Source organism: Pseudonaja textilis, chromosome 1 (assembly GCF_049901715.1).
Source record: "Pseudonaja textilis isolate UNSWEBS1 chromosome 1, rPseTex1.2, whole genome shotgun sequence".
NCBI classification, from domain to species: Eukaryota; Metazoa; Chordata; class Lepidosauria; order Squamata; family Elapidae; genus Pseudonaja; species Pseudonaja textilis.
This window is the reverse complement of record NC_141990.1, coordinates 123,176,368-123,188,307: the sequence shown is the minus strand read 5'-3', so window position 1 is coordinate 123,188,307 and position 11,940 is coordinate 123,176,368. Positions and strand designations below refer to the sequence as shown.

Sequence of the window (11,940 nt, the reverse complement as noted above, 5' to 3'; positions counted from 1 at the left end):
GTGTCTGCTGCTCTTCAGAACTACCAGTTCTTTAGAACCAGACAGAACCAGTAGCATCCCACCCCTGGATCCAGTCGATCAGCTGGGACTCAGGAGGCAGAGAATAGATGGGGGGGCAGACAGAGGTGGTATTTGCCGGTTCTCAAAATTTCCGCTACCGGTTCTCCAGAACTGGTCAGAACCTGCTAAATACTACCTCTGCCTCCCTCCCTCCCTCCCACTCTCTGTCCCTCCCTCCCCCCTCCCTTCCTTCCTTCTTTCATCCCTTCCTTCCTTCCTCCTTCCTTCCCTTCCTTCCTCCCTCCCTCTCTCCCTTCCTTCCTTTGTGGAAGGACAGAATATCCTGCAAGAATTCTGAATGGAATGTTTGCTTCAATTCCATGAACTTAAGCAAGGGTCACATTCTCATCAATACCCAAGCAATTTTTTACAGAGTTCACTAGCCATGGGAAAGTAACCATCCAATATTCCTTTGTTCTTGTACTATGTGATATGCCATAATTTTCCAAAGTCAGGCGGAATCAAACACTTGAAAGGAGAGGAAAGCCTTCATTCCTTGAGGATAAAAATGCTCCCTTACAAGAGATATAAAATAAAAACCCCAATCTGTGATTCATACATCCAATCCAAAGCATCATTGTATTACTGAAGGCAATGTATTGTGCAAACCTCTAATCGAAGAGTAAAAAGGCACCTTCAAAAGTCCTTGGTAGATTTACAACCCCACTCAGTTGCAAGTGTGCCCAGGTACATACACACACTCTCCCTTCTCATTTCATGGTCTCTAGAGTCCCTCGGAACATGCTGCATTTTTCATTTTGCCCGTCGTTGCAAGAATGTGCTTCACACACCCTCTGCCTGAATTAAGAAGCTATATGCAGGAATTGTTTCTCGTGCCTGCTGCTATGTTACAACGACCTCAGTGCCTCTGGAGCTGCAGCAAGCATCCTGCCACTGAGAGCTCCTTGACGCAAAGCTAGTAGAGGAAGTTCCACCTGGCTCTTTTGATACACCTGGCTCTCCCCACCCACCTACCCATCTTCCTCTTTCTGCCTACTTTTTTTTCTTTTCCTATTGCTGAATGCAGTTATGTCTGATAGGCAGAAAGGTGGGCTAAACCCCTGAAAGACTGAATTCAGACCCAGAGCAGAACCAGCTATGTCTGTGACTCAAGTGGAAGATCGCTTTCATTCTTGCACAAACTGGTCTTCTAATATGTCAGTGAATGGGACTCAGGAACCCTTTGCAAGCCCTCTCGCAGACTACGATGAAGAAGAATTTCTACAATATCTCTGGAAAGAATATCTGCATCCCAAGGAATATGAATGGGTACTCATTGTTGGCTATATTATTGTATTTCTTGTGGCTCTCATAGGAAACATCCTAGGTGAGTAACATTTTGTCTAGTTACTTCTTGATGCAAGTTAGATATTTGCAGGGACTCGTCCAGGCAGTCGCCAGCAGTCAAAGCCCACACATTATCAAACATCCCAGGAGCACAACCCTGGGAATTAGGAACACCATTTCTCTTTTTTAGTCATTAAAGATCCATAGAAAATAGCATTTTCATTTATTCAGAAGCTGTTGGTGTGAGAAACACCTAAGGTTTTTTTTTAAGTACTGGGTTGCAATAAGACTTAATTGAATTTTGCACTACATTCATAAGTATATACGTTAGTGGCCTTATGCAGTTTTCATGAGAGCTGCAATGAAGCTATCCATCTTCTTGGGGGTAAGATGAGCATTAAAGATAGAATTAAGTCTATGACTCTATTCCATATGGAATAGTACTACTCAGCTGCTTCACACAGAGCATTAGAAAGTGTATTTCTCCATCCAGACTTTGTAGAAACTCAGTAATCAGGAAGGAATATCTTGGACTTTGCCATCCAGTAGTACATTATGTGGAATGTCTTATTAATAATAACAGCTCTTTTAAGTATATGCATAAAATATATTGAAGATAAAAAGTAATCCCTTCTACCCAAAGGCATTTGAGTATTAGTATAATTGTAATTATTACTGTTATTCTTATTGTTATCTGCTAAGCAAAGGTGCCCAGCTCTTCAACTTTCATTCAGTTCCGCACTGGCAAAACTCTTGACTATGAGCCTCTCTTGTAATTCCATTCATATTAGTACAGTTGTGAATGGCTATTTTTTTACTTTGGCTCATTCATGCTGTTAGAATTATCAGTGAGATTTTGAATGAGAGTATATAGGTTTATGATGGTCAATACTGAGAATCACAAAAATTCTATTCATGCTCCAGTATATATTTGTTTAGATATAAAACAGAAAGAGGGTGAGCAAAATTCAGCTGTGTGGGATAGATGTGATTTTTTTTTTTTACTGGAATCTCATGATTGGAGAAGTGGTTCGAAAGATAAACATCTTGAACTGCAAATTTTGTGCCATGAACTTCTCAATAGTGCCACAACTGAATGAAGGTCTCAGTTCTTTGCCCCAAAAACATTCCTAATTATTCCAAGCTTCTTCAGGATTTTTTTATTTAGACCAAGTGGGGCCCATTTGATAGTTCCTTTTACTAAACAACTAAGAAACAGAAATCTTTGGTGAACTTTATGCCCTGCTTATAACAGGGAATATCTGAGAGTCCAAACAAATACAGCTTGCAATGTTCCTTTGATTTCCCCAGGAAAGAAAACAAAAGATGGAGAAAACAAAGGCAAAATGAATAAGGGAATAAATTGCAGTGACACGGCTTCTGAGGAAAGCAGGAACGTACCGTAGGGAAAAAATCCAGACACTAGATACATCTTAATAATATTGTACATAAAATGGGAGGTTGATGTCTAACAAAATAACCTAAACTTAGGAATATAGCTTGAGAAGTGAGAAGAAAAACAGCTTATTTTAATAATAATTCTGTACAGTAATTTAGGATAAAAATTGGACCTACAGAGGCACCATTCATTATAGATTATCTGGTGGAAAGATTATCCGGTGTTTTCAAAAGACAGCTGGCAAAATGATTTTCTAGGATGAAGAGATCTTATTTGAAAGTTACGAGTATTTTGAAAAACATATGCAAAAAGAACGTGTCTGTGTTTCAATCATCATAGCTACTTGTAGGACAAGAACCTTCGGTTTATTTTATTTCATATGAAGCAGCAAAATTCAGCCTAGTACATGAAATTTATAGAAACAACATATAAAATGTGTGTCAAAACATAAAATATCAGAGCAGTAAATTATTTTAAAAATACGAGTGATGAACTGTAATCCAAAGTTTTTAAGAGTGACCCTTGATTGGTTCTTAACCTATAGGGAAGACTTAAGAAAAACCATGGATAAAAAAAAACAGGAACAATATTATTCATAAACTCTCTGGCACCAGCTCTGGAGCAAGTGTTACAGTTCTTAGAATCCCCAATTCATAGCCTACTAGTACCGGTTGAATTGCAAATACAAACAATCCACAGCCCACTGGGCTCTCTTGTCTCTGTTCTCCATAGACTTCACATCGAATAGAAGGGAGAAATTTGGGTAGTAGCAGGTCTGTATGGTGTATCCCTTCCAAAGACTTGGGAAGAAGGACTACATTAAGTAAAATTATCAACCTGGGAAGAAGACAGTAAAACCAAATATATTCCCAGGATTGGATACCCACATTTAATCCAGAGTTGTTCTATTATTGCCATATTCTGTATTGAAATCCACTGGGTGGTTAGTAGTTTGTTGGCTACATCTGCAGAATTTGGAGTTCATTACATCAAACATGTAATATTGCAAGAGTTTTATTAAAAGCATCATTACACAAATATGGAAGGAGAAATATACATTAGATTTAAGCAATGAGTTTTGATAGATATTGTTGGTTGTTTTGTTCTTATTTCATTCATATTCTTATTTTGAGAAAGGGGCAAAGAAACAGCCTTGTTGAAATTAACTATACATTTTCACAGTTAAATTAAATCCCCTTTCCTTTTTTTAATGATATGGTTATTTATGTTGAGGTTAGATTAAATTCTTAATGGTGTTCTACATATTATTTTATTAATTATCTAGACACAATAAAAATAGAACACCACACCCCATTCTTTGACCTGCTATTCCGAGAGATACTGTTTGACAACATGAAAATTCTATAAGCTTTCCTCCAAGAATTTCTATAATCCTCATCCAGATTGGAGATATTTACCACAACTGTGGCATGACTTCAAGGTTTTGATCAGCACAAAGATTGAAGTGAACAGGGGAGTTTACTTCCAAAATGCAACCACTTAAAACAAGACCTAATGACCCAGAAATAATTCAGCATCTCTTATACCATTTTTTCCTCTTTGCTTTCAAGTTTGTCATTCCTAATGTGTCCTTCCCTTTGCAAACACTATTGAATGCTTGTGCCAGGATATAATTTAATGATGTTGTTTACATGTGGATTACAAAACCATTTCCATTCAATAGTGGTGTTTCTTGAGTCCAAAGGTAGAGATAAGAAACAATATTTAACAGATCTTGAAATGGCAATCCTGTTTATATATGATCTCAATCCCCCAATGACAAACCATACCCAATGATCAGACTCCCATATACTAACCCAATACTAGATTCAAGTACACCACAATCCAACAAGAAAAATGCTGTATATCTGAATCATAAACCAATTCTATGTTCACTCAGAATCTGTGAATTTCCCCAATAAATTTCTCTTCTACTCAACAGCTAGGAAGAACTATAATTGTTCTTATTTTTAGTGGGTTCATAAAGGAAACTGAAGGAGAGTTTCTTAAGACTGAGATGCTTAAATTGCTGTAGTTTCTAAAAGAGCAGCTCACTGACGAGCAGTTATCCATCCCTTTGTGGTCCTTTAAGGGCAGAATCAAACTCCTCCTCATCTCTCTCTTACAATCTGGCCAGCAGGTTCAGTTTGCTAAGCCTCTTCTTAGAAGCAGCAGAATATCCTTCAAATCTAGTACATAGAGCCCAATGCTTATACTGCAACTTGGAGCTTTGTAATGGACAGTAGAGAGAAGTCACAACATTTTGTGATGGTTCCCCCCACCTTTGGCCAATAAATGGCAGCATTGTGGAGGACTTTGCAAAACAGGCCAAATGTTCATATCTACCTGTGTTTGGATTACAAAACACACTCAGTTCTCAGCTATATAGTCTTGCCTTAAAACTAGCCTGATAAATCTAAGGTTTATTCCACAATCTAGTCAAACCTGTTGGTTTTCCAGTTCCTAAGAGTGTTCTTCCTATCCTTTCTGGTAGTAGTCTGAGTTACTGAACAGCTGTGGGGATGTGATTTAATCAGATGAGCAATTTAATCCTGGTTTTAAAACTGAAAAGATTTTGCTGATGTTGGTCAGTGTTGCATAAGAACACTAGAGCATAACTGAGAGTCCATCTACCCTTCCCCTTCTGCATTAAATCATGTAGCAGCACTTTCTAATATGTTCTGGCTATTTACCTGAATCCTAATGTGTTCTTTAATATATCATTCATATGATTTCTTTTCTTTTGCCCTTTAAGAAATCACAACCCATTGGCCTTACATCTTCTCATTTTATATAAAGTACAGAGCAAAAAGTCAAAGTAGAGATGGTCTGTTAAGTGGCTCCATTTTCTCAAATTCTCCTAAAAAGAATCAACGCCATGCTGGAGCACTTGCTCACCTCTCTCAAGGTCTCTGCAGTTCACTCCTTCTTGGTCATTTATTGTCAAGGCAATATAAAGAATATGTAACCCTCCAGAAATGATTGAATTTCAGTTCTCATTCAGCGTGCTGGATGTGAATTATAAAGACTGGGGAGGTCCAAAAAATATAGGGGAAGAGTGATAGGGCAAGAAGTATTGGAGATTTTTTCAGAAAATATAGGAGTTGTTTGGCAGAACTGAAATTTTGAAATCTACAGGCTTTACAATGCAGTAAAAGGAAACTCACCTTGGGGTCAAGCTCTATTTTTGGTGACATTGTGGATATATTCATGTGGTTCTCTTAGTAACTGGTCAAAATTGGGAGCGTACTATCAAATTCTGTACCTGTCAACAGCGGTGTCCCCCAAGGCAGCGTTTTAGGACCAACTCTTTTCACACTCTACATAAATGACCTCTGTGATCATATTAAGAGCAACTGCGTTCTCTTCACTGATGATGTAAAGCTATTCAACACCACAGACTACTACTACCCTCCAAAAAGACCTTGACTATGTATCAGAATGGTCAAACAAATGGCAACTTCAAATCTCAACAAATAAATGCTCTGTCTTACATATTGGCAAAAAAAATCAGAAAATAAAATACGAGCTAAATAGTCAAGATCTTGTTGAGGTTCCAAACTCTGTCAAGGACCTTGGACCTACTTATCTCTAATGATGTAAGTGCTAGAGCCCACTGTAACTACATAGCCAAACAGGCATTAAGAGTTAATCTAATCCTATGTAGCTTCTTCTCTGGTAATATCACACTACTAACTAGAGCATACAAAACATTTGCTAGACCTATACTTAAATACAGCTGATCAGTCTGCAACCCATATCATGTATCTGATATTAACACAATTGAAAAAGTCCAGAAATATTTCACAAGAAGAGTTCTCCGCTCCTCTACTCATTGCAGAATACCTTATGCTACCAGACTTGAAACTTTAAATCTAGAAAACCTAGAACTATGTCGCCTCCAGTCCGATCTAAATATAGTATATAAAATCATACATTGCAATGTCCTACCTGCAAATGAATAGTTCAGCTTCAATCATAACAATACAAGAGCACACAATAGATACAAACTCAGAGTTAACTGCACCAAACTTGACTGCAGAAAATACGACTTCAGCAACAGAGTGGTCAATGTTTGGAATACTCTGACTCTGTGGTTCCTTCCCCAAACCCCAAAACTTTAACTTTAGACTGTCTGCTATTGACCTCACTCCCTTCCTAAGAGGCCTGTAGGGGACGTGCATAAGCGCACCAATTGTGCCTACCGTCCCTGTCCTGTCGTTTCTTTTTATTTTTCTTATAAGTATCTATCTCATGTATAAATAAAATCTCATATCTCATAATATCTCATAATAAATAAAAATTAAAAACTGTGGAGAAATGGTTAGACAGCTCCTGATTTGGAATCCTTTTTCCCATGTCTACTCTATCCTAGAGTGCTGAGAATTCCTAGTGAAATAGTAACCAGATCCAACCCTTTTTGATATCAGCAAAGGTGGGTTATTTCTGCATTCAGATGACACCATTTTCCCTATAGCTGCTGCCATGGAGAAATTTCATGAAGAAGTTCAACTAGGGAAAACAAATAAACTTTCATCCCCATGTTCTTTGCAGGGGTAGGGAGCTATGACCCTTTTATGACTTGTGGACTTCAACTCCCAGAACTCCTAAGCCACATATGCTGGCTCAGGAATTCTGGGAGTTGAAGCTCACAAGTCATAAAGGACCATAGTCATCCACCCCCATTGCTCTATAGGCTCGTTTTAGATTGATGGTGTCAGACTTAGTCTTGCCTCAAAATGGAACAGGGTGGATCATATACTAGGTATTTAAAATCAGACTTAATTTGGATCCTAAGAAAAGGAGTGCCAAGACAGACATCAAGCAGATTTTCCAAAGGCACAGTAGTGGGGGACAGATTCCCCAGACTTAAATATAGGAATCGTCTGTTTTGGTTTAAAAAAAAAATCCTGCTATAAAAGGACCAGTTGAAAAGATGTCACACTTGATTATGATTAACCAAATTTGGAGGTCCTGATGCTTTACTGAGTATCACAGGAGTGAGAAGGTGAGAATTCAAATACATGATGACACCATAAAACCTATGTTTACATGAAGGCAAACTTGATGAGGGGAGAAAAAAAAAAGGATCTTCCGGGTTTCCAAAGAGATGCTGCTTTTTGACTTCTGCCTCACAAAGAAGTGGGAGCAAAGAAGTGGGAGGCCCTTTTCAGAAGAAAGCAAAACAGGCTTCAAGTAAATTTCCGGTTGCTCCGCATTATGAAACCTCTGACACTTAGGAAATAAATTCACTGCAGTTCCCTATGAAATAGGTAATTGAAAATATTTCTAATTTCTTTCAACCAGAAGCAGGCAATCTTTCTGAGACTGGGAACATACTTGGAATTCAGAGACTTAGAGCAGTATTTTTCAATCTCGCCAACTTTAAGACATGGGGACTTCACTCCCAGAATTCCTCAGTCAGCTTGGCTGTCTGGGGAATTCTGGGAGTTGAAGTTCACACAGCTTAGGGTTGGCAAGGTTGAGAAACACTGACTTAGAGCATCACTAAAATGGCTGCCATGGAAGTCTAGTTATTCGAATGCAGAAAATAAAATGGATTTTATGTGAGAGACTATTCACTAAAAGCAGACAGGAAGGTGCGGGGAAGCAAGAATCAACCAACAGATGCTCACTAGAAAACTAGGGCTTTACTGTAGAATAACTAAAATAACATTTTCCCCTTCCACAGACATTCACTGTCATTCTCCCTGTATAACACATTAATTTTTCCATGGTAATATATGGAACAAAAGAGTGGGTTGCTAGGTGTAGAAGAAAGATCTGATGGAATCAATCATCTGAAGAGCTAGAGCATCAAAGCATATGAGACACCAAGAGTCTCGTATGCTTTGACTAGAGTGGCAAACTCTTTTTTTGCCATGTGTATATATACATTCAAACTAGACTGTGATGTTTCCCTATGTTATATGTATGTGTGTGGTGGTGGGGTGTTATCAAGGGTGGGATTCTACCAGTTCGCACCTATTCGCTAGAACCGTTTGTTAACATTCTAAGCAGTTCAGAGAACCGGTTGTTAGAAGAAATGACTGGCCTAATCCTGTAAGGAAGGCAGGAAGGAAACATTCTGGTGTTGCTTAGAGAAACTGCTTCTCCGTTAACCCTTATTACATTCTTGGCAGGACTAGACTTCCTGTTTCAGGAACATCTCTGGAGTTTTTTCCCCCTCCTTTGCTGGTACTTTTCTTGTGTGGAATGACCATTCAAAGTTACAATGGCACTGAAAAAAGTGACTTATGACCATTTTTCACACTTACGACTGCTGCAACATCACCACAGTCATGAGAGGCCAGGTGAGGAAATGCGTGCCTCGACGTGAGTGTTGTTAAGTTGGCCACACCCAGCCAATAACTTGACCACCAAGCCACGTCCACCCAGTCACATGAGCACTAAGCCATGCCCACCACTTAAGCCACACACACAAAACGGCTGTTAAAAAATTTGAATCCCACCCCTGGGTGTTATATAATGATTATCTTTTCAGAGTTGAATGCAACAAAATTTCATTTCAATGTATGCTGATTAGCGTACATTTAAAGTGACAATAAAGATTTTTATTCTATTCTATTCCCTGACTGAAACCGTAGAGCAAAGCCATTGTTACCTTCTTGAGAACATTACACTGCCCTCCAGCCATCTTCTCCTTCCATATATACAGCCCTTGGGTCTCCAATGCACTACTATAAACCTGTTTGATTTTCCCTCTGTACTGTCTCTCTTCCCACTGTCTTGAACAAATAGAGTATTGAGGAGGACCGAATCATAGATTCAAAGGGCTAGAAGGGACCTTTTGGAAGTCTTCTAGTCCAACTCTCCTGCCCAAGGAGAGGGATCAAGAAGCCTAAAGGTCATGGCAGGAACAATAAGTGCCCTTGTTGCAGGAAAGTTAAATACTTTTTAGCATTTTGCAACAGGTTCTAAATTTGTCAAAACTCCTGCAGAAGTATACTGATGCAAAGGCTCCGAAAGGAAACAGGAAAAATTGGAGAGGGAAATATTTCTGAAAAAGACAAAAGCAAGGTGTTATTTTTAATGTCTCCATTTTGGAAGCATTCGCTTTTTCTTAAAAGTCATTTCACTGAGTCAGGAAGACAATCCTAGTTACATTCCAACTCACTTATTAGTGAATGTACTCCTTAGGCCAGTTTATGGCCATGAAACAATGCTCAGGCTTTCAAGTTCTGAATAAATTTTTATCAGTCAAGGTACAGGAAAAAGCAGGTTCAGAGCCCTTGATTACAATCTTATTTCAATGAGAACTATGCCATAGATAATCACATTTCTTTCAAATGATAACCCTGATTCAAGTTGGACAAAGATTCCTCCCACCCAAGAGCTACTGGAATTGAAACAAAACATGGCTGATGTCAGGATTCCAGAAGTTACCCCAATGAAATCATGAGTCTCAAGCCAAACTTGTCTTAATTTTAAAAATATAAAATCTGGATTTTAACTCATGTTGTAGATAAAACTCTTAGATTTGTGGATGCTAGTGAGATTATTCTTTCCATGATGTGCTCATGTCCATTATGTCTCCTTTCTGATGACCTATCTCTGTAAATATTCAATCTGTGAAGAGATTGTTATCCGCCAAACAAGAGATTTAATTATGCAGGCTAATAGGAATGCTAGTGAAGGCTATCAGCTAATGCACATTTAGGTTCCTTTATCAGGTGCTGCTAGACTGCAGTGAATAAATAGCTTGAGCTTTCCTGTCTGGTGACTTTTCCATGAGATGGGTTCTCTTGGAAGTATCTTGTCTGTAGCTTAATTGAAATTTCTCCAGTTTAATATCATCTGTTAATTTAATTGCTAAGGTAATGGTATTGGTGGGAAAATAGAAGCCCTCTGAATTTATCTTCTTTGAGTGCTGGCAGGTTTTCAGTTTTCCAGGTTCCTTTAAAAGCCACAGTAGTGTTAGTCAATGTGGAACGTCACATCTGAATGATATCTGATGAGCCATAGGAAAAAGTCAATTCTATTCTAGAAATCCAGGGTTAGAGTTCAGCAGCAAAACTGGGGAAGAGGGCAGGATCTTCTGGAAAACAGGCTGCTTAAGAAATCTAGTTTCTATCATTCAAGTATCAGGAATATTTTCCATGTATAATTAAATTTGTATTTCACCCCGGATGGTTTCTTATTTTATTTGTGCTACAACCTTGAAAGGTATACTAGGCTGAGAAAAGAAAAAACAGAATCAACCACCCACTTAATTTCTGGAATCTTAAAACTTCCAGGTCCCATCCTATCTGATGCACAAACTTTACTTAGGTGTTACTATAGGTTGGTTGTACAGTCAGCCAGATGTTTAGACTGGATTTGGCATTTTTATCCAGGTATCGAATCCTCCCCAAGGACCTGGAGTTCTATCAGGTCAACTGCAAAAGGCAGCTTTACTTGAAGTAGCTTACCTTCTGCTATGAAACATTTAATATTATTAAACAAGAGCATCTGCATGTCCCACTGTATCAATGTATGGTAGCAGAAGGTAAGCTGTTTCAAGTAAAGCTGCCTCTTGCAATTGAACATTGATGATTTTGTCAATGCTGGTGGTATTCAAATGATGCCCAGATGTTTGGGGGTTGCACCTAAGGTTCCTATTACCATTGGTATTAAAATATCAAGAGGGGTGAATTGTTTGATGATTATTAGAAGCATAACAATTTTCTCCCTCTCGCTCAGTTCTAGTATTCTGCTAATTTTATCCCATTGAATCTATTCAATTTAGGTTGGAGAATTGGTCAAATACAATTAGAGTTGGAAGTCTATGGAGATTCTCAGCCATCCATGTGAAGGCTGTCCCAAAGGTTCTTTTCCAAAAAGCAACTGGACTTTGTTTTTCCTTGAAGACGTTTCACTTCTCCTCCAAGAAACTTCTTCAGAAGATCTTCTTCCAAGAACTGAAGAAGCTTCAGTTCAAGGAAAAAACAATGATATTTACCACCTTTGCCCTGGCTTTCTCTAAGTTATTCAGAACATGGGCATGGTCTTACAATCACAAGTTATAACCCCATGGCCTATTAGGGTAGGCTGTAAAAATATAATTATTGTGCAATTCCCATTTGGCTTCCTATTGAGAATATATTATTCACTCTCAGTGTATTTTAACCACTAATTTTGTGTGTGTGTGTGTGTGTGTGTGTGTGAGAGAGAGTGTGTGAGAGAGAGAGAGA

General features: G+C 38.5%; 1 protein-coding gene across 1 annotated transcript in view; it reads left to right on the top strand.

Annotated features, from left to right (window-relative positions):
• The first annotated feature begins 1,047 nt into the window (after positions 1–1,047).
• Positions 1,048–11,940, top strand: part of HCRTR2 (hypocretin receptor 2) — a 35,969-nt gene continuing 25,076 nt past the window's right edge. The window contains exon 1 of the mRNA XM_026726555.2: positions 1,048–1,387. Within this exon, the coding sequence (XP_026582340.1) occupies positions 1,159–1,387 (229 nt within the window). The 5' untranslated portion in view covers positions 1,048–1,158. The remainder of the gene's footprint in view (positions 1,388–11,940) is intronic.